The 20,681-nt window shown below is 41.1% G+C and overlaps 3 protein-coding genes and 2 pseudogenes across 6 annotated transcripts; 2 read left to right on the plus strand and 3 right to left on the minus strand.

The window, feature by feature from the left end:
• The first annotated feature begins 2,665 nt into the window (after positions 1–2,665).
• On the plus strand, positions 2,666–5,566 carry LOC106334695 (probably inactive leucine-rich repeat receptor-like protein kinase At5g58150). The gene has a single exon (XM_013773025.1). The coding sequence runs from the start codon at positions 3,047–3,049 to the stop codon at positions 5,354–5,356; it is 2,310 nt and encodes a 769-aa protein (XP_013628479.1). The 5' UTR covers positions 2,666–3,046; the 3' UTR covers positions 5,357–5,566.
• LOC106334694 (phototropin-2-like) lies at positions 5,492–10,745 on the minus strand. Of its 4 annotated transcripts, none has more exons than XM_013773022.1 (23): positions 10,650–10,745; positions 9,906–10,475; positions 9,638–9,820; positions 9,458–9,549; positions 9,168–9,372; positions 8,802–9,024; positions 8,650–8,720; positions 8,412–8,518; positions 8,273–8,322; positions 8,078–8,182; positions 7,938–7,997; positions 7,769–7,858; positions 7,615–7,691; positions 7,444–7,528; positions 7,284–7,364; positions 7,101–7,204; positions 6,919–6,968; positions 6,685–6,791; positions 6,474–6,605; positions 6,302–6,353; positions 6,092–6,204; positions 5,881–6,021; positions 5,492–5,793 (listed from the first exon to the last, which is right to left on the minus strand). In XM_013773022.1, exons 2-23 carry the CDS (start codon positions 10,382–10,384, stop codon positions 5,671–5,673), a joined length of 2,730 nt encoding a protein of 909 aa, XP_013628476.1. In that variant the 5' UTR covers positions 10,385–10,475; positions 10,650–10,745; the 3' UTR covers positions 5,492–5,670. The 4 variants fall into 4 exon arrangements, with proteins under 4 accessions (XP_013628476.1, XP_013628477.1, XP_013628475.1 ...); XM_013773023.1 differs by having other exon boundaries at positions 10,577–10,733; XM_013773021.1 differs by having other exon boundaries at positions 9,906–10,733.
• Positions 10,746–11,772: 1,027 nt separating this feature from the next.
• Positions 11,773–13,293, minus strand: LOC106331734 (annotated as a pseudogene).
• A 1,195-nt stretch (positions 13,294–14,488) lies between these two features.
• LOC106329091 (outer membrane lipoprotein Blc-like) lies at positions 14,489–15,348 on the plus strand. Its single transcript, XM_013767681.1, has 2 exons — positions 14,489–14,941; positions 15,023–15,348. Exons 1-2 carry the CDS (start codon positions 14,564–14,566, stop codon positions 15,206–15,208), a joined length of 564 nt encoding a protein of 187 aa, XP_013623135.1. The 5' UTR covers positions 14,489–14,563; the 3' UTR covers positions 15,209–15,348.
• A 261-nt stretch (positions 15,349–15,609) lies between these two features.
• On the minus strand, positions 15,610–16,707 carry LOC106334020 (annotated as a pseudogene).
• Positions 16,708–20,681: the final 3,974 nt, after the last annotated feature.

The following is a 20,681-nucleotide window of genomic DNA, read 5'->3' on the forward strand; positions in this document are numbered from 1 at the left end:
ACCCCCAAAAAAAAGATATTTGACCAGACATGTGTGATGTCTTCGTGTGTCTATTGCTTTCTAATGATTACAATATTTTATACCCCTGCCTATTTTACAAGTTGGCTTTGCTGTTAAATTACAAGTCAAAAGAAGATAGAAAATATTGCTGCCCTTAACATCCCTTCCCACTTCTCCTGTTGTCTGGAACCCCATGGGCCATGCTCATCTTCACTGGTCCAATCCAGTCCTAGACTTTGCCATCTAAGAGATATGAAGAATTTTTATTTTCATGCAGTCAGTGCCTTGCTCCAGTGGCTCCTTCATTTCTTGATATAATCCACTTATTTTTGTTGTCTTGTCTCCTTCTTAACTTGTTCCTCCAATAACAAGGGCTTCATGCTTTCTTTCTCTAATCCACCTGTTTTTGATTTCTCCTCTTCAGCCTTTCTTCTTAGCTTCCGCTTCAAGTTGTTTTCCGTTTTCTTCATGCGCACAATTGAACAGTCTTACAAAGTTTAGAAGAGTCGACACCCCACTGCAGTTTTCAACCACTAGCTAGATTCAAACATCTTGTTTCACATTAAGCTACCTATATATGTGTTTTTTTGTGTATATACATACCTTGTTCAAAAGGACACTTAGCTGGATCTTCAGTTCTTCAAAGTAGAGAATCAAATAGAGTCTCTTGTTTGAAGCTGATTGGGAGAATTTTGACTGCAAGATCATCTTTATGGGTGCAGTGGATTTGGAAGTATCTTATACGTAAAGGATCGTTCTGGAGTGTGAAGGAGAAGAGTAGTCTTGGATCATGGATGTGGAAGAAGTTATTACAGCTCAGACCGCTGGCTCTGCAGCTAACTAAAGTGGAGATTAACAGTGGTTCTACTACATCTTTTTGGTTTGAAAGATGGTCCCAATTGGGTAAATTGATTGAATTAACTGGAGAGAGAGGGTGTCTCATGCTTGGCATACCTATAAATTCTACAGTTGAGAGGGTTGTTCAGACATACAAAGCTAGGGATCACAGAGACCCTGTTTCCCGACAAATAGAGCAGGAAATTATGGCTTTGCGAAACCGAGGCCTTAATCAGATGGAAGATGTATGTCTGTGGAAAAGGGAGACAGGCTACTATAAGGAAGGCTTCCTCACGTCTCAAACATGGGAGATGATCAGAATTAAATCGCCAAGAGTGATGTGGCACAAAGGCATTTGGTTCCAGGAAGGTACTCCTAAATTCTCTTTCATAACATGGCTTGCAGTTCATGATAGGCTAGCAACGGGTGATAGGATTTTTCGCTGGAATCCTAGAGCCATATCATCCTGCTGGCTATGTAACTCGGCAACTGAATCTAGAGACCATTTATTCTTTGAGTGTCTTTACTCTAGAGAAGTTTGGTATGGAACTATTGGTGATTTGGCGGGCAATAGAAGTCTACATAGATGGTCTCAGATCATTCAGTTCTTGGCAAATGGTCTACATGAGAGAAATCTGACACTTCTACTGAGGTATAGCTTCCAAGTAGTGCTATATGCAGTTTGGCATGAGAGAAATGTGAGAAGGGTTGGTGAAACATCTCAGCCAGCAGCTTGTTTGATTGCAAGATTAGACAAGTTGGTTAGGAATAGAATCACATCATTGAGAAGGAAAAATGGTAGAAAGTATGAGAAGACCATGGAAGTGTGGTTTGGAAGAAGATAGAGTTTGAGTTTATGAAATTTTTAAAAAAGTTTAATCTATAAGTCTGATGTATAGAAAAGGAAGCAGATTTTTCTGTAAACAGGTTTTTTTGATTTGAATAAATTTAAAATTCTTTCAAAAAAACAAAGTAGAGAATCAAACCATCCACGTTTCTTCCTCCTAAACATAATTTATTTTTATGACCAAGTTCTCTCATGCAATGATAAATTTGGAGGTTTGCAGTAGAATAACTTGTGAAACAAGGCCATTTTATCATAACCCTAAAACTCTTTATTCTCGTTCGTAAACAGACAACCTTGTGTGTTTCGTCTAGGTTCAAGAACTCGAAGCTGAAAGAAAGTTTCCTTTTTGAATCTGTTAAAATGGTGTTTGATGTTGTGTGTTTTATCCAGGAAGAAGGTCAGTTGGCGCGTTTTTGTACGTGGACCCCACGATTTCTCCACCGGATTCGCCACGCGCCTTCTCTCATCTACGGCGAAACCGGCATTGATCTATCGGGGCCAGTTCATGTTAATGGGCTTTTCATTTAGGCTCGTTATGAAGCCCACTTAAGCAAAAGAGCAAAACTCAAGTCCTCCCTCTGCTCTGTTTCAACCTTTGCACTGTTTCTTTGCTTCAAAATTCTCTAGTGGCTGTGTAGCTCTTAAGTCTGAGCTTCCAGACTTCAAACCCTAACAAAAAACGACGGATACTAACTAACTGTGAGAGATCTGCTTTGGCATAAAGTTTTTACTTAAAATAGTAAGTTTGGCTACTTTCTCTGTTTTTTTTCTCCTTATTTGGCGCATGTCTAGGCGTCAGTTTAGGGACTAATGAGATGAATGATTCCAAGGGGAGGGGGCGTGAAAGAGTCAAAATAAAAAGGTGTGAAACCACTGAAAAAGGGTGTGATATTTTTAACACTAGAGAGAAGAAACCCACCAAATCCTCTCTCTCTCTCTCTGCAGAAATGAGAGACCACAACCACCCACTCTCCCACTCAAACCAAATCCATTTGACAACTTTGGGATTTCAAACTCTGAGACAGATTCCATTTACTCTCTCTGCCAAAAAGAAGAAAAGAAAAAAACTTTACCTAACTCCAATCTTTTTTTTTGACTTTCAAAGACTCTCTCTCTCCTCTCTATAGGAGGATACAGCCAAACTCACTCTCAACTCTCCCCCAAAAAACCTTTTACAACCCCTTATCTTCTTTCTGATTAACCTCTGGTTTCTTGAAGCTGTTCACGTGAAAAGGGATTCTCAATGTATTCCATCCAAACCATCACATCTCTCTACCTCGTGATTCCATTATGTCATTCACACAGTCTGTCTTCTCTCTGAGAATCTGAGATCATCCTCACCTTTCTCTAAACTCCAAAAACATGGGCCGCTTGTGTATATGGAGAACTCTCATTCTCCTCTCCCTCTTCGTCAAGCAAGCCAAGAGCCAAGATCCCAACACTGACGCCTCTCATCTCTCAAACTTCTTCAACCAAATGAGTTCTTCACCCAAAGGTCACACATTTTCTTCGTTATGTTCTTCGCCAGGAGTAGTCTGCGACAAACAAAAACAGAACATCCTCCACTTCTCAGCTTCCGGGTCGGACCTATCCGGTCCCATCCCCGAAAACACCATCGGAAAAATGATAAAGCTCCAGTCTTTAGATCTCAGCCGCAACAAAATCACCTCTCTCCCCTCAGACCTCTGGAGTCTCGACTCCCTCAAGCATCTCAACCTCTCCTCCAACCTTATCTCCGACCCTCTCCCCAGCAACATCGGCAACTTCGTCTCCCTCCAGACCCTCGATCTCTCTTTCAACACCTTCTCCGGCGAAATCCCCGCTTCCATAAGCTCCCTCGTCGGCCTCACAACTCTCGACCTCAACAACAACGCCTTTCAGTTCGCCGTCCCTCCAGGGCTTCTCAACTGCAGATCTCTAGTCTCCATCGACCTCTCGTCGAATCGCCTCACCGGGTCTCTCCCTGCTGAGTTCGGTTTCGCCTTCCCGGAGCTGAAAAGTCTGAACCTTTCGCGTAATCTGTTACAGGGCTCGGTGAACGGAGTCTTGCATGGAAACATGGAGACAGTTGATCTCAGTAAAAATCGCTTTGATGGGCATGTATTGCATTTAATAGCCGGACCTATACACAACTTGTCTGGTTTAATTCATCTTGACTTGTCTGAGAATGGTTTTGTGGGGCATATTCTCAACGGTTTGAGTTCAGCTCAGAAGCTGGGACACCTCAACCTCGCGTCAAATCGATTCAGAGTACAAGAGTTCCCGCAAATCTTAAAGCTTTCAGGTTTATATTATATGAATCTATCAAGAACCAATCTGGCAGGTTCCATTCCGAGTGGAATCACTCAGCTGAGTCAGCTCAAGGTTCTTGATCTCTCCTATAATAACCTCACTGGGAATGTACCTTTGTTACCTCTCAAGAACATTGAAGTACTTGATCTCTCGCTCAACAAGCTAGAAGGAGACATTCCAAGGAGGGTTCTGGAGAAGCTCCCTGTAATGGAGAGGTTTAACTTCTCTCACAACAATCTAACCTTTTGTGACCCTAACCTCTCACAAGGGATGATTCAGACATCCTTCATTGGCTCCACAAACAACTGCCCCTTCGCTGCAAATGTTCAAAAGGGGGAGAGCGTGAGCAAGAAGAAGACAGGGCTTAAGATTGGTTTGACTTTAGCTATCTCCATGGCGTTCTTACTTGTTGGTCTGTTGGTTATACTTGTGGCAATGAGAGGTAGAAGAAAATCAAGAACATGGGCGACGAAGCCAGCAGCGGAACCAAACTTGTTAGACCAAGGGGATTCATCAACTTATGTCCCTGTTGTGATGATTGATAAGCCTTTGATGAAGATGACGCTTGCAGACCTCAAGGCTGCCACTCTTAACTTTGATAGTGGCGCATTGTTGCGGGAAAGCAAGTCTGGTCCTACTTATGAAGCAGTCTTACCCGGCGGGTTCAGAGCAGCTTTGAAAGTTGTCTCGAGTGGAGCCACGTTGAGTGATCATGAAGCCTCGGTTACTTTCGAACGCCTTGCCAGGATCAATCATCCTAATCTTGTCCCTCTCTCTGGGTACTGTATAGCTGCAGAGCAAAGAATAGTGATCTACGAGCACCTAGAGTATGTTAACTTGCATACTTTACTTCACACCACAGATGGCTCTGTGTCATGGATACTCCGGCATAAGATAGCATTGGGGACAGCTAGGGCGTTGGCTTTCCTCCACCATGGCTGCATTCCTCCGGTGGTGCACGGAGAAGTGAAGGCTGGAACAATCTTCTTAGACTCTAGCCAGGAGCCTCAACTAGCAGAATTTGGTTTAGCCAAACTCTTAAACGAGGGACTTATCAGTGATTTAGACGGCTACACACCGACAGAGCTGGAGGAACATGGCTCACCTACATTGGAATCCGATGTGTACAGCTTTGGAGTCGTTCTGCTTGAGCTTGTGAGCGGGAAGAAGGCGGAATGGGACTTGGTGGACTGGGTGAGAGGGTTGGTGAGGCAAGGAGAAGGATCTAGAGCCATAGATCCGACGCTGCAAGGGACAGGTCCGGTGGAGCAGATTGCAGAAGCTGTGAAGATAGGCTACTTGTGCACGGCTGATCTATCATGGAAGCGACCCACGATGCAGCAGGTGGTTGGACTGCTCAAAGACATTTCACCGTCATAACGTCACAATTACATACTAACTTGGTTATAAAGGTTGTATTATATTGTTGATGATTTGGAGATTAGAAGTGGAAGATTGTGTGATACTCTCTTAACATACTGTCACACTTGACAATACTAACATGGTCATAAAGTATGTATGTTCTATTTTGTTGATCATTTGAAGATTTTAGTGTGAACATGAAAGAGTCATTTATGTCTGAGTGGACTATATACATGTAAGCAACTAGAGAATACAACGCCTTTGTTTTATTGAGGAGGAAGAGTTTTGCAGTAAAATGAGATTCAAAGGCAGAAGAAAGGAAGAGTGGGTGTTTAAAAGAGATCAATGTCAATGTCCATAGAATTAACAAGCATCCCATCATCTTCCCACTTTATATCTTTGGCTTTTGGATCTTTCTCTATTATACGCAATGGTACATCCAATGGTGGAGGGTCCTGCAATCACTCTACATATGTTAGCCAACAAAACACAAGTGTGTGACACGAGCTGATATATAAAAGATATGTATTAGTTAGTCCTACCATGTCCCGTATGAGAGGCCAATTGATCCCGCGGAAGAAAGCATGCTGCTTTATCTCATTTGCCCCACCTTTGGTACCTAACCGTTTTCTTGGATCTCTATTTAGTAACATGTTGATCAACTGTCTACCTACAAGACTTACCTGCACAATACAATACATGGTTAGTAATTTTCTAAAGACACATAGGCTGTTACAAGATAGATAAGCTCACAGGGATACTGCTGGGGAAGGTGAGATCTTTGTGCAAGATGTTGGCAAATGTCTTCTGCCTATTCTTACCCCTGAAAGGTGTACGACCATAAAGCATCTCATACAACAAGATACCTAAAACAAACATACATACAAAAAGAAGATCAGCATATTAAAAAGGGGTTGTGAGGTAAGTTATCATAATTAGGTAAGATGGTGACAGGTTATATACCCAGTGCCCACCAATCTATAGCACTCGTATGACCAGCACCCGTGATGATCTCCTGAAATAAATATATAAACCATGAGCAGAATACCCAAAATCTTACACATGCTGAAGATGCAGTTACAACCTAGCTATAAACGAAGATTTCAAGAGATAAACATTAAGTGCATCACCGTACAGGAGCAATGTATTCTTCAGTCCCAACGAAAGAGTTTGACTTGGTGATTGGTTCTGCAACAAATGTAGGTAATGCCCGGCTCTTGGATGACGATGATCTCCTTCGTTTATTAGGTGCAGGTGGAACAATAAGCTGCACACACCATTATTCTCTTGATCATCACATTTCTTTACTAATGGGGCTGAATTAGAAAAGAAAAATGGAGTTGAACCTGGGGTGTGCAGGACGTCATGAATGATAGATCAAAGTCTGCTAGTACAATGTGTCCATCCTTCTTAAGCAGTATGTTTTCAGGCTTCAGGTCTCGGTACACTATTCCTGTTTTATAGAACATATATACAATGAAACTGCTAAGAATATTATAGAAGGAAGAGACTCTATTCAAGCTGTGTGGCTACATGTGTGAACAAGAAATGTTTAGGTCAACAGAGACAAGGATTATTACCTAAGCAATGAAGATATTCTAAGCCAATAACGACCTCTGCTGCATAGAACCTGATGAGAAAGAAATTGATTAGAGTAACTCATGAGGTCATAGTGCCCCTATTTAGTCATTATACCGCACTGATATTTGCTTCTGACAAGTGTATCTTGTGTTACACGTAATAAACATATGGATAGGGGTACCTTGCTGAATCCTCCGACAAAAACTTCATGGGTTGTCTATCAAGCAATGCAAACAACTCTCCACCGGGGCAGAAGTCTGTAATCAAACAAACATGCGTAGACGTCTGAAGAAAGAAACAAAACGCTTTAGCAATTAGACGCAAGAGCTGAACTGATACAAACAAAAAGAAAAAACATCCATACCTGAAAGGAAGCGTAGAGAGTGGGAAGAAAAGGATGATCCAGAAGGGAAATGATTTCCCTTTCAATGCGTGCTCGGTGAGCCTGTTTAAAACTGCACCTTGTCAATGAGAGAGATATAATATAAATTTCATTTTTGTGGAATTCATTCTCCATCATATACCTTGTTACGATTCAACATCATGGTTTTCTCCATTGCCTTCATGGCATACAACTCCCCTGTGCCTTTCAGTTCAACCAAATGGACACTTTGCAACCAATAAAAATAGTAAAATCATTTAAGTATAAGGACAGTTTTGATTTCAAGTTTAAATGAATACAATGGAGATGGTACCTGCCAGTATCACCAGACCCCAAAGGTTTTACTGGCTTGAAATGATGTAGTCCCACTGTTTCTCCACCAGCTTGGATCTACAAAAGAGAATATTGCAATCAAAACACAATGACTGAGAAACAAAGTCAAAAGTAATGTGGTTTTTGATGCATGCCTTTTGTATTGCTTTCCAGGAAGTACTCTCCTTTTTGTGAGGCAGAGGATAGACAGGCTTCGAGTGTGCAGCCCACAGGTCTTCCGGCGTCTAAAGCACATTGACAAATCCATTGAGTTTATATGTTTGACATCTTTGAAAAAGTAATCATTGAATTAGTATACCTTACCATATTAGCATCTGGAAGTTCTCTGACAGCTTCATCTACATTTGTTGCTGTAGCTTTCACCTGGATTATGACCAATGTGAGAGCCTCCTTTAATGGAAAAAAATCATTTGTAAAAGTTGCAGTAGGGATGAACCACGTACCAGTTTAGAACTCTGCATCTCTGTTCTCTCAGACAAACGGTTTCGGATGGGTTCCACATGGTCACTTCCATCAAGCTGCACACCTATGAAGTATTGAAGCTCTCCCTAATGATGAAAAAATCATGTAGTCAGCAAACACTTCACAGTTTTCTTCCAAGGAACTGAATCTAGATATAACAATAATCTCATGGCGACCTTCTGATCACGCATAGGTTGCAAGTGGAATAAGTTCCAGAACTTCTTTCCTGCATTGATTTAGAGCTTTGATGAGCATACCAAATTGGAAACTTGCAAGATAATTTTTTAAAAAATGTTTCATTATGAGATAACTTACCGCTCTTAGTGTAGTTAATCAACTGTACAGTTATCTCCCTTTGATCTCTAATTGCGTCTCTTATTTTCTGGACAGTTGACTGATCTGTCTCTGGCCCCTGAAGAAACCTGAGGCCAACAAATTTGCATAGATTCATATCACGTAAATAAGAAAAAAACACAGCCGAGAAGACTGCATAGTCACCAGGCATGATGAATCTCATGAGTAAAAGATACAAGGAGAAGAATACTTCACATACCGACAGTTCCTTCCCAAAATTTCCTCACGTGTGTACTCTGTCAGTTCGAGAAAGCTGTCTGATGCAAATATCTGCATAGAAACCAGTTTGAATTATCATTTCAAGGTTACATGTCTGCACCAAACATAGTATCACACTGAAATAAACATTACAATGGGATTATCAGGAAGGCGAGGATCACTGATGACGAAATTCTTCTCTATGCGCTCAAGAGTGGTCGCTAGATCAATCCCTTGGCGTATATCCTTTTCTCTTTCTGAACGGTCCCAACTGTCTCTAAGCTCTATAACTTCTGTGCTCAGCATCAGCTCTTCAGGCTCCACACTAGGACCATCTTCATGTCTTTTATTCGAGCTAAGTGATTTGCTCTTTGACCTGCACATTGCATGAGGATTGATCACAAATCATTCAGGGTACACATGTACAGCATCAGAATTAACTAACTAATCCATGTCAGTGGTTACACTTCTGTGAGCAAGAGACATGCCTTTAAGGATATGGTGCTGAAAAAGACTCACCTCGCTGGAGTAGAAACACGTCCAGGTGTTTTGGCTGACATTGAAGCCTCGTCTGATTGTATAGCTTGTCTACCAGGTGTAGTAGTAGCACTATCTGGCTTAACCATAACATCATTGCTCACGGAGTCCCGCACTTGAGACTTGCGATGCCTTATTGTTTGCACGACCTCTGTCATGGAATCCAAAGCTTTCTCCTTCTGGCGAGCTGATACCAACATCAAGAACAAGACATGTTAGCATTTTGTATATCTAAGTGTTAATTCTATAGAAAGATGTAGAGAAGCAGAAACCATCATATCGGATAAGGGATTTAGAGAGTCCATTAGGCCTCAATTCTTTATCGTTCACGCCTTCTGTGTATTTGCTTACTTCAACCTGCATCCTGCAAACAAACAAATGAAAAAAAGTGTGAAAATGAATGATAGAGTAGACAGTCGTTTAAATAAGGAAAAAAAAAAACAGGAAGGTACCCAATGAACTTGATGGTGTTGCCTTGGTCATCCTTGATAGGAGTGATAGTAAGAAGATTCCAGAAGGGAGTTCCGTCCTTTTTGTAGTTTAAGAGCCTTCCACAGTAACTCTTTCCATTCTTCACACAATCTCTGATTTTGGCAACCTCTTTCTGGTCTGTGTCCGGTCCTTGCAGAAACCGGCTAAGCATGGGTTTCAAAAACAACATTATGCTAAGTAGCAATCATGGATGAATCTAAAAAACAGGATATGAGAGGGGAGTCGTACCAGTTTCTTCCAACAATCTCCTTGGAAGTGTAACCAGTCATAGTGAAGAATCCACTGCTGGCGTACACTATGGGACAGTGCGGCTGCGTGGCGTCAGAGACAACAAAGGTCTGCTGCAAGGTGGAAAGAGCGGTTTTGAGCTCCTGTGATACTCTAGGGAAGGCTCCAGAGTCAGAGGACGTTGATTCTTCGGATGACCTCCTAGACATCTTGCTTCGTTCAACTTCAGTAGACAGCTTGAAGGTAATGCCATTTTCTCCTGACTCCGGCTTAACAGCTGATAATCCCCACTCAGCGGTTCTCTCAGTTATCTTTGCAGAGTCTTGAAACTCCATCCACTTGCTGCCTTTGCCGTTGCCATCGTGAGGCTTTGATGAAGAAGAAGATCCACTCGAGGGGTTGAAGACCTCGAGGGATCTGCGTTCACTTAACGGCTCCAAATCGGTCAAGGAAGAAGGAGGGGCTCTTGGCCTCTCCATACCGTTTCTTTAGAGTAATGAATTGGTTGGGAAATTCAAAACCAGACAAGTTTTAACAAAGAGTTAGATAGATGGATGGGGGCAATCACACCTGCAGGTTCCAGGAACAGCCAATAAAAGCCGTTAAAGTGATCAAGAAACACGTTAAAGAAAGATGAAGTTGGTAATAAAAATAAACAAAAAAAGAATTACTAGACGTGTAGCTTTATGAGCTGCAGCTCATGGATACATAGTAAATTGCTTTAAAAGGGACAAAGAAACTCACAACTGCACTGAAAGTCTGAACCTAACCTATGGTATGTTTTTTTTCAAACAATCATGTTTCTGAGGCTGCAAATGAGCGATAATGCGGAAGCCTGGGAGGATAGATATCGCTATCTTTGTACAAAACTCACATGGACCCATCTCTCATATAAAAGGACCACACACTCTGTTTGCTCTAATACGTGCACTCATGTTCATCATTTCCTCTTCCTTGCATTTTTTCTTCTAACATCACAAGTTTTATTACATCTATTTTTCATTACAGTAACTGTTTGATAAACAAGAAGTCCGACATAGCAGAAAGTGAAAAAAAGTTAGAACCCAGTAAGTAGACTCACGAGTGTTGTAGTAGCCCACGCGCCATCTGACTAGAAGGAAAAATGAACACGTTTAAGTAAACGACTGTATCTTTCTCTCCGAGAGATCCTTTCGCAGACGACGAAACAAGGATTTGTCTTTCGTCAATTCATTGTCTTGTCTGTTTCAAAATAATGCTGAATTAATAAATGGGACCCCCCACCCACCCAACAAGAAACCTCATCAGGATATTACTGGCCTCATCTTTGCCCGCTTAAAGCCCCCATCAAAGCCTTCAATAACGGGCTTTGTTATTGAAGATGTACAAGTTAAGGGGGAAACAAAGAAACTGAAGCACTTATGGTCTAATGGGAACAGCAGTAGCGTATCTAGTTTCTGGCAACTTGCGTGGTGTTTCCGAGGGAGATAGTGAGATTGACAATATGAACATGGAAAAGGATGAGAATGTAGCAGAGGATTTGAATGCAGAAAAAGAAAGCTTAGTTTTTGAATGATAATGTGGATCATTCATGACGTGAACAAAGAAAAGGTAGGGAAAGCTCTGTTGGAAGCAGGAGGTTCTTCATGGCTCAGCTGGTCAGCTACAAGAAAGCTTCATTCAGTATTACTCAACTCTTTCAAAGATTTGGAAAAGGCCAAGAAGGTATGAGTGAGCTCAAAAGAAAGAAGAGAAGTGAAGATAAAGCTGGACTGTAATATAGATTAGAAGACTCTTCAAATTATATATTTCTCTGTTGTTTCTGTGCTTTATACTCTGTTTTTTTTAACTTATTGACATACACTATAGAAACCATTCCCATTAGGTAAAAGACTAAAAAAATGATTGATTAACAGAAACTTCGACAATCAACGGAGACGTGTTAGTGGTAAACAGATGTAGCATGAATACAAAAGAAGAACTGCTAAGATGTAATACTATATGTCTGGCCACGTTCTCGACGCTAACTGAAAATGGCTGTTATAAAATGGAAAGAAGAAGAAGACAATGAGAACAACCAACCACTATCGATCTTTGAGTTCCTGCTCGAACTGGCCGAGTTTCAGGCGTATAGGCTCCAGGAACTGCTTCAAATCCAGCCTAATCCGCTGCTTCAGTTGCTGGGAAAGCTCTTTGTCATCGCTAACCTTCACATCCACCTGCTCCAATGCACAAAGTGCATACATGTATCACCATCCAATCATCCTAAACCATCCTAACCATCCTTCCCTAATCATATCAAAGTCTCTACGCATAGATGGCGTTACCTCAAGATCATCAAGCTCGCCAAATGAGAACTCAGGAATGTCGAGACTCCCCTTCACCTTCTTCATATCCTCTTCAAATGACCACTCTCCTGAGTAAATCACCAATCATGCATGCAAACAAGATGTAGTTCACATGAGTAAAGACAAACTGTAGGAACTACAAAACTCAAAATGCAGTACATCTTAATCGAAAGACTATCCACATACAATAGTGAATGAGTGGAGAGTGTTACCTTGGACTTTGAGGGAAAGCTCGTAAGTATAGCCAACTCTTTTCTTGTTCCTAACTGTCACCAAGAAAGCCTAGAGGAAGAATGGATCATCATCATCATCATCAGTTCCATAACAAACATAGAGAATAATACAAAGATGAGAAAACTCACATCTCCAACACATCTGTTAACATCAACAATCTCAGCTTTTCCAGAAGAAAAAACTGCAAAGAGCCCACTGATCGCAGCAGCTCCTGCGAGCAACGATTCGATTTCAAAGTTACCAAAGATTAATACTTTCGCCATAGAAAGCACAAAAGAACACTGAAAGAAGAAACCTTTAATCGATCAGTGGCCCATTTAGTGAGATTTTTCTCCTCCCAAGTGCCAGCCTGAGGAAACAAGAGAAGAGATGTAAAGAATGGTATAGAAGGAAGTTGAGAGATGAAAAGGAATATAGCAAAACCTGGTTCCAGAGCGAGCCGAGAGCAGGAGCATTGGGAGCGACGACGTCGTTGTTAGTGAGCTTCTGAGGAAGAGGAGGAGGAGCTGCGTCTGATGTGGCTTCTCTCACCCAATACCTGTACGATCCCTCTTTCTTCTTCTCCTCCTCCCCCTCTCGCTCCATTATTTCGCTTCCTCTTCTCTCTCTCTCCCCTTCTCTCCGATGTCTCGGGAACTTCTCAGATCCAAGTTTTCTATTATTTCGAGATTAGTTGAAGATAGTACTGTTCTCGTCAGGGCCCACTCGTGACCCAACAATCTTTTCAACTATGCTTGCTGAAGCTTCCGGGAACTCGGGAAGGTAATAATAATGAAGAAAGTCCATCCTTGAGATCCACTTGCATCTGTTTGTAACGGACCATGTTCGGAAACGCCTAGCGAGTTGATAGAAAATCTAATACCAATGAGAGTCATCAGGGATTAATTTTAAACGTTTATAGGTATAAATATTAACGAAGGATAGATGATACAAGAGAACACAGTGGGACATATGGTAGTTACTACCTTATGTACCAATTAACCAGAGTTACAGGCATTTTCTTTTCTGTCTTTTTTTTTTTTGCTTTTTCTCTTAATATGAAGATTAAAATGGTCAATTCAGTTTTCGTCTTCTTCCATCTAAATCTGGGATTTTCTGATTATAAAAATGGTGGCTTCTATTATTTTTTCAGATCTTTCATTCTTTTCCATCATTTTTCACTTAATCTAGTTAAAACTTAATAGATCTAACAAATACAAACCTGTTTTAACATAAAACTGAACAAAAAGTGGCTTTTTTTGTAACTCCGATTTATCAACCGAACTGACCGTAAACACCACGGTGAAGAGTCGCCTAGCACTTCCACGCCGAGAATCCGGGCGCCTAGACCGCATTTTCGAACATGGGTAATGGATGACATTCAGTGATTTGGATATTCTGATTTTTCGGACTTAAAACATATAATTAATTGAATCAAATTTCATGGATGTTTTGTTCATTCCTAGTAGTTTGATTTTTGGTCAAACTTTCTACATCAAATACAATTAGTGTGACAGACCTCTTTTCAGCATAAATAAAAACTAGATTGGAAAAAAAATCAGGCAATGTTACTGGTAGGATGAAATAAATATGCTTAGTAACAAACTAACAATAGTATTTCATTCTTAAGCATATGTTACATAACCTTTCTAAGAAAAAGGGGATAAAATACATTCTATAATCTTACGTTTCGTTCAAACATGTCTTTATCCTTCTGACTTTAAGATTACGTTTTGGTGCAGGATGAGAGTAACGGAATGGTGTCAGTGGCTACTAGATTTGGTCTTGATTCTTTTCTACCGCCTTAGTCCATGGCCCCCTCTACCGGTTGCATCTATTTTTCTTCAGTTAAATACCATTTTTGTGTCACGTTCTCGCCCATTGTATTTTGTATTCTACCCCACCGAACAACGAAAAGAAAAAGAGACATTTGTGTTTAACTTTCGCATTGTAACTCATAGATGCCGCTAGAACCATCTGCCCTACACGCTTCCCACGTGTCAGCCTCTCCTCCCACGGAAATCTCCTTCGTTAAATAGAACCCATCTTTCTTATCCCATTACCTCAGAGGAAATAAAATATCTTGAATCTTAGAGAAGAAGGAAAAGAGAAGAGAAGATGACGACCGAGAAGAAAGAGATGGAAGTGGTGAAAGGTCTAGACTTGGAGAGGTACATGGGCCGTTGGTACGAGGTTGCTTCTTTCCCTTCCAGGTTCCAACCCAAGAACGGTGCAGACACTCGCGCCACCTACACCCTTAACCCCGACGGGACCGTGAAAGTCTTGAACGAGACGTGGGACGGAGGCAAGAGAGGTTTCATCCAAGGCTCAGCTTTCAAAACCGATCCTAAGAGCGACGAGGCCAAGTTCAAAGTCAGGTTCTACGTCCCTCCTTTCCTCCCTATCATTCCCGTTACCGGCGACTACTGGGTGCTGTATATCGATCCTGAGTACCAGCATGCCGTCATTGGCCAGCCTTCAAGGAGTTATCTCTGGGTAGGTTTCTTTGTTTTATGATGAATAATAAAAAAAAAAAGCTAACAAGGATTGATATTGACTTATATGTGGGCTGTGTAGATCCTGAGCAGGACGGCGCACGTGGAGGAAGAGACATACAAGCAGCTGGTGGAGAAGGCGGTGGAGCAAGGGTATGATGTTAGCAAGCTTCGCAAGACAGCTCAGAGTGACACACCACCCGAGTCCGACGCTGCTCCTGACGACACCAAGGGTATTTGGTGGATCAAATCTATCTTCGGCAAATAGTTACCTGACACATTAAAAGACTTGTTTCACCTCCTTGTACTTGCTCTGTCTATGTAATATACTACCCCTTTTGTTTACTCCAGTAATGAACGTCCTACTTTTGTTGGTTTTTAAACATCTAAATCTATTTGCGTAACAGAGTAACGGAGTCCAGAAAAGAATGTGTAATAAATATTTACCATAAGAGAACTTAAACAAAAGAAATCATATAATATGGCAAAGACGGTTTGAAATTGACATTTTGTAATTCGATGACACATCACACGACTCGAGTCTTATAGAATTCCAAAGCGTTATGCAAACTAGAGACGCGGAATCAGTAGATATAAAAGAAAAACAATCTCTCTCCAAGCAAAAGTTTGGATGACTATATATATACCCGGGACACCCAGAGTTGCAGCTCACAGAATAGTACAGCATGAATTCATTTTCTTCGATTTCTTGTAGAACATCTGTTTCATCCAAAAAACCAAAATCAGTTTTTCTCGTCTCAGAGTCCACATACCTCCTCTATATATCTCCTATAAACCCAACAAGTGATATGCAATAGTTTCCAGCATGCAAAAGTTCCTCTACTTATATCTACAAAGCTTTCAAGCTCATCGCTCATATGATCCTTTCGTTTCTACCGAGTTAACCAACTAAGGCTAGGGACCGAGACAGTGAGAAAGTTAAGCAGGGAAAAGAAAAGCTAGTATGGAAATATTGTTAGAATGTTACCTGCGATGCCATGCTCAGATCTGAGCTCTTCTCCACTAGGCTGTCTAGCTTCTCACCACGGGCTAGAACGCTATCAATAGTTTTATGCTGTAACAAATAACAAATATTCAGAGGTTTGGAGAGACGGCAAAACAACTATGGTATCTGCAGGACTTTCTTGTTTTGAAGTTGCAGAAGAAACGAAGCTCATTGACAGAACATCATAACTATTTAGGGACAGCATTTATTTATGCATAATAGACCACTCTGTCTGTCGGCATGTTTAGAGAAGCTTAGGCAAAGAGAGAAGTGCACTTACAAGGATAATCTTGGTCTCATCCAACTCCCTCTGGATTTTCAACAGCTTATCAGCCTCTGCTGGGTCCTGAAGATCACAAATACAGGGCAAGAACAGAAGAACTTTAGAGACCGAATATCACTCAACGAAACCCACACAATATCAACTGAGAAGACTGTAAAGTTGGATTATTTCTTATATCTAATCAATAGAGCTAATACCAACAGTGTTTTTACAACAAGTTCCACATGAGAGAATAGAGTTACAAACCTGGAATTTGGTAAGAGCATCGCCCAAGTATGGCCAAGGCTAGTAGACTTCCATGTCTCACCAAAACTCTTCTGGTACTCATCTATAACCTGAGAAGTAAATAATTTCCTCCTGTCCTGAGTACAACCAAATTACACAAGGAGTGACTTTTGAACATAATGAATGAGAGACCTGATCGAGCAGAGAAAAGGCACTATGAAGAGGGTAGTGATCGTCCATGAATCTGTGACAATCCGTCCCACTCACTAGGATACCAGGCTCACAGCCGTGCAGCTCAATTGGTGACAGCTTGTCCCGTGGGAGTGTTGTTAAAGGGTGAAGTCTGAGTTCGAAGATATGGGGAAAAAGAATTCAATCTTTGTAATAGAGGGATATAAGATTCGAACTTTCATTTTGTGGGGAAATAGAAAGTGGTCAAAAGTCTGTGTATGTAGTGATATATGATACTTCCAGGGAAAAATAGATGGTCAACCCATTTTAATTTAACACTTGATCCTGATCCGCGCGCCAGCGCGGATATGAATTTTCAGTTTTTAATTATTTATTTTATTAAATAATGTATTTGTAAAATTCATTCATATTATATTCATTAAGTAAATATTTTTTTTTTTGCATCCTAAACTATCTATTTTTTTACGAATGTGTGATATCATATAAAAAAATATAAAAAAAATGAGTATACATAGTTAATTAGATAATTGTAAAAACATAAAATTTTCTTTCGTTTGCGATATCATATAAATAATGATCCGCCCAGTTAACAAAAATCATAATTTTTTTATGTGTAAATTAAATAATAAAAAATATAAATAAAAACCATAAATTTAGCAAATGACAACTGAGTTATATTATGCTAAAAATTTATTTCTAACAATTTAGCAAATGACAAATGAGTTATGAGCAAATAATACCATATAATTTTTAAAAACATAGTCATTCTTAAATATTTTTTGAATAAATAAATATTTTTTAATTTAATCAACTGAAAATAATATCCGTACAATTGTGTGAGTCAAATTCTAGTTTTATTGATGCATGTTATATATTAGTGCTGTATGTTTTAGGTAACATTTTAATGATGCACATTTTTTAAAATCTCCATTATTAAAATTATGCACGTAAGGATAATTCATGAGTTTTTTTGTTGATTAAATGACATTATGTCCAAATTTATTTAAGGATATTTCATTAAGGTTTAAGGTAACTGAAAAAGACAAACAATAAAATAGGAAGTTTAAATTCATTTAAGCATATTTCATTAATGTAACTGAAAAGACAAGTAATAAATTAGGCAGTTTTATTCGTTTTATGATATTTCATAAATGCAACTGAAAAAGACAAGCAAAAAAATAGGAAGTTTAATTAATGAAGTAAGAACATTTTCAAATGGGTACTTTTTTTTTTTTTTGAAACACATACTTTCATTCATTCAATGCTCTAAACATTGTTTGGTGAGGCCATTAAGGCTAGCTCAGCAGACAAAACCTGCTTAGCCAAAGAGTCTGCATCTCTGTTTCTCTCGCGAGAGATCCAGGTAAAGGAAACAAAATCAAAAGATAAAGCAACGGCTTCAATATCAGCTACAATGTCGTAAAGTTCGGCCAGCGGGTGGTCCAAGGTTAAAGCCTTGATGAGTTGTGCGCAATCAGACTCGCAGCGAATCTTTGTGAGACCAAGGTCTCTGCATTTCTCCACTGCTTCTCGTAACGCCAGTCCTTCAGCTATAAGCGGAGAGCCTACAAAACGCATCGGCGAGGAGAAAGAGGATACTCTGTTTTGTGTCTTAATAGTCCAGCCAAGCCCTGCAATTTTGTTAGTTTCATTCCAAGCTGCATCCGATCGTACCATTACACAATTATCCTGCGGAATTACTCTAACAGGTTGACTACGTCGCGGTACAGGGGCTAGCCCTTGACTGGAGTTCCACTCCCTGGCTGCTGCTATAGCCATTGACATGAAACCTTTATCCTTGAAGACCAAGCTATTTCTTGCTTTCCAAATTTGCCAGAGAATCCAGGGTGCTAGTGCTCCCATTGAGAGGCCTGTAGGAGGAAGGTTTTGTCGAGAGCATAGGCTGTTCCATTCACTCCGCAATTCTATTGTTCCGCTGTAGTCAATGCTCGGCCACACTGGTGCTGATTTCCAGACCTGTTTAGCAAAGTTGCAGTGCAAGAACAGATGATCAATAGATTCGGGGAGACCACATAATTTACACTTTCCGTCGACTTTAATCTGTCTTGCTACCAGTTGCTCACCAACCGGCAGGGCTCCATGAAGGGTTTTCCACACGAAGAGTTTTACTTTCGGTGCAGTGTGAAGTTTCCAGACGTTTTTCTTCCAATTAAAGCCTGGATTTCCTTGGGGCAGAAGTGCTTGATCCAAGTGTAGTGGTAGAGCAGCAGAGTAACCTGTCTTTGTCGTAAATTCTCCTGTTGCAGACTTCAACCACATAAGTTTATCCGGAGCTCCACTCAAGCTTGGTTTCAGAAGTCTGATTTTGTTTTCCTCAAAGGGGAGAAATTGGCGGATCTTCGCAAGGTCCCACTCATTTTTCTCTGCTAGAAAGAGATCAGATACCTTAAGCTCAACGAGAGCCTCGGGAGCATAACCCATAGGACTTTCTTTTTGGGAGAGGCTCAGCCAAGCAGAGTCCCAAACGTTGAGGCTTTCTCCGTCCCCAATTGCCCATCCAGAGTTCTCAACTATAATATCTCTTCCACTCATAATACCACGCCATCCATGAGAGCACGAGCTACCAATAGAGACCGAGAGAAAATCTCCCGAGGGACAATATTTCCCAAACAGGATCCTTCCAAGAAAGCAGTCGGGATTTCAAAAGAGTCTCCAGCTGAGTTTAGCTAAGTAAGCATCATTGATGCTCTGGATGTCTCTGAAATCTAAACCACCTTCCTCTTTGGGGAGAATAAATCTCGACCAGGCTATCCAAGCTATTTTATTACTGCCGCTACTGTTATCCCACCAAAATCGAGTCAATGCAGATTGGATGCTCTTGCAAAGAGAAACTGGGAGTTGAAAGCAAGTCATGGCAAATGACGGGATTGGGGAAAGCACACTTCTGAGCATCGTCATCTTTCCCGCTGTGGAGAGGAATCTGTTGGACCATCCGGTCGCTTTCTGTTTTATCCTATCGACAATGGAAGAGAACAAGTCTCGTTTTCTCCTGCCAAAGAGTTCGGGGAGTCCCAAGTACTTGCTCGTACCTCCTTCTTTTTGGATCGAGAGAGTGTCCCTGACTGTAGTTTTCAGCGATAGCGGAGTTCTTTTCGAGAAGGTAATGGTGGACTTTTCGGTGTTGATTGACTGACCAGAGGCTTCCTCATATTGAGTTAAGATTTTCTGAAGAGCTTCACTGCTTTTTTTACTTGCTCGTGTGAAGAACATAGTATCATCGGCAAAGAGTAGGTGGTTTAGTCGAGGACTCCCCCGAGCTACACAAATTCCCTTGAGAGAACCCTCCGCTTGCGCTCTGTTACATAGACCCGAGAGAACCTCACTACACAGTATAAAAATGTATGGTGAGAGTGGGTCTCCTTGACGGATTCCCCTACTCGGTGTGACTTTTCCTCTAGGCGAGCCGTTGATGAGGAAAGAGTACGTAACAGTGGATATACATTGCATCAATAGAGCAATCCATTTCGGGTGAAAACCCAACCGGTGCAGCACACACTGGATAAACTCCCATTCTAACCTATCATAGGCTTTGCTCATGTCGGTTTTTACCGCCATAGAACATCTCTTTTCCGCGTCCGAAGTCTTGAGATAATAGAGGGGGAGTTGATATCTTGCATATTTCCATTATCTTATTCATTCGTCCATGTGCATTTTGATCATATAGACTAGGATTTAGCCATGTTTAGGTTACATTTTGCATACATGAGCCTCTATCAGGTGTTGGAGGGCCACATGGAGTTCTTGGGGCTATTTGGATGCATTTGGAGCTCAAAGGAGGTGAAATATATGATCATTGGACGAGCAGAGCAGGGGAGCGAGGTTCCGCAGCGACGTCATGAGGTCGCTCCAAAGCACCTCTCAGAGCGACCTAGCTGGAGCGACCCCGTGAAGTCGCTCGCCATACTCACCCCGTGAAGCGACTTGCCCAGAGAGACGCGCCGAGGTCGCTCGCATCTCACACTCCTCTCGGAGCGACCTCCTAAAGCGACGCCATGAAGTCGCTCGCGTTCTCGT

Source organism: Brassica oleracea, chromosome C3, assembly GCF_000695525.1.
Source record: "Brassica oleracea var. oleracea cultivar TO1000 chromosome C3, BOL, whole genome shotgun sequence".
In the NCBI taxonomy this organism is placed as follows: domain Eukaryota; kingdom Viridiplantae; phylum Streptophyta; class Magnoliopsida; order Brassicales; family Brassicaceae; genus Brassica; species Brassica oleracea.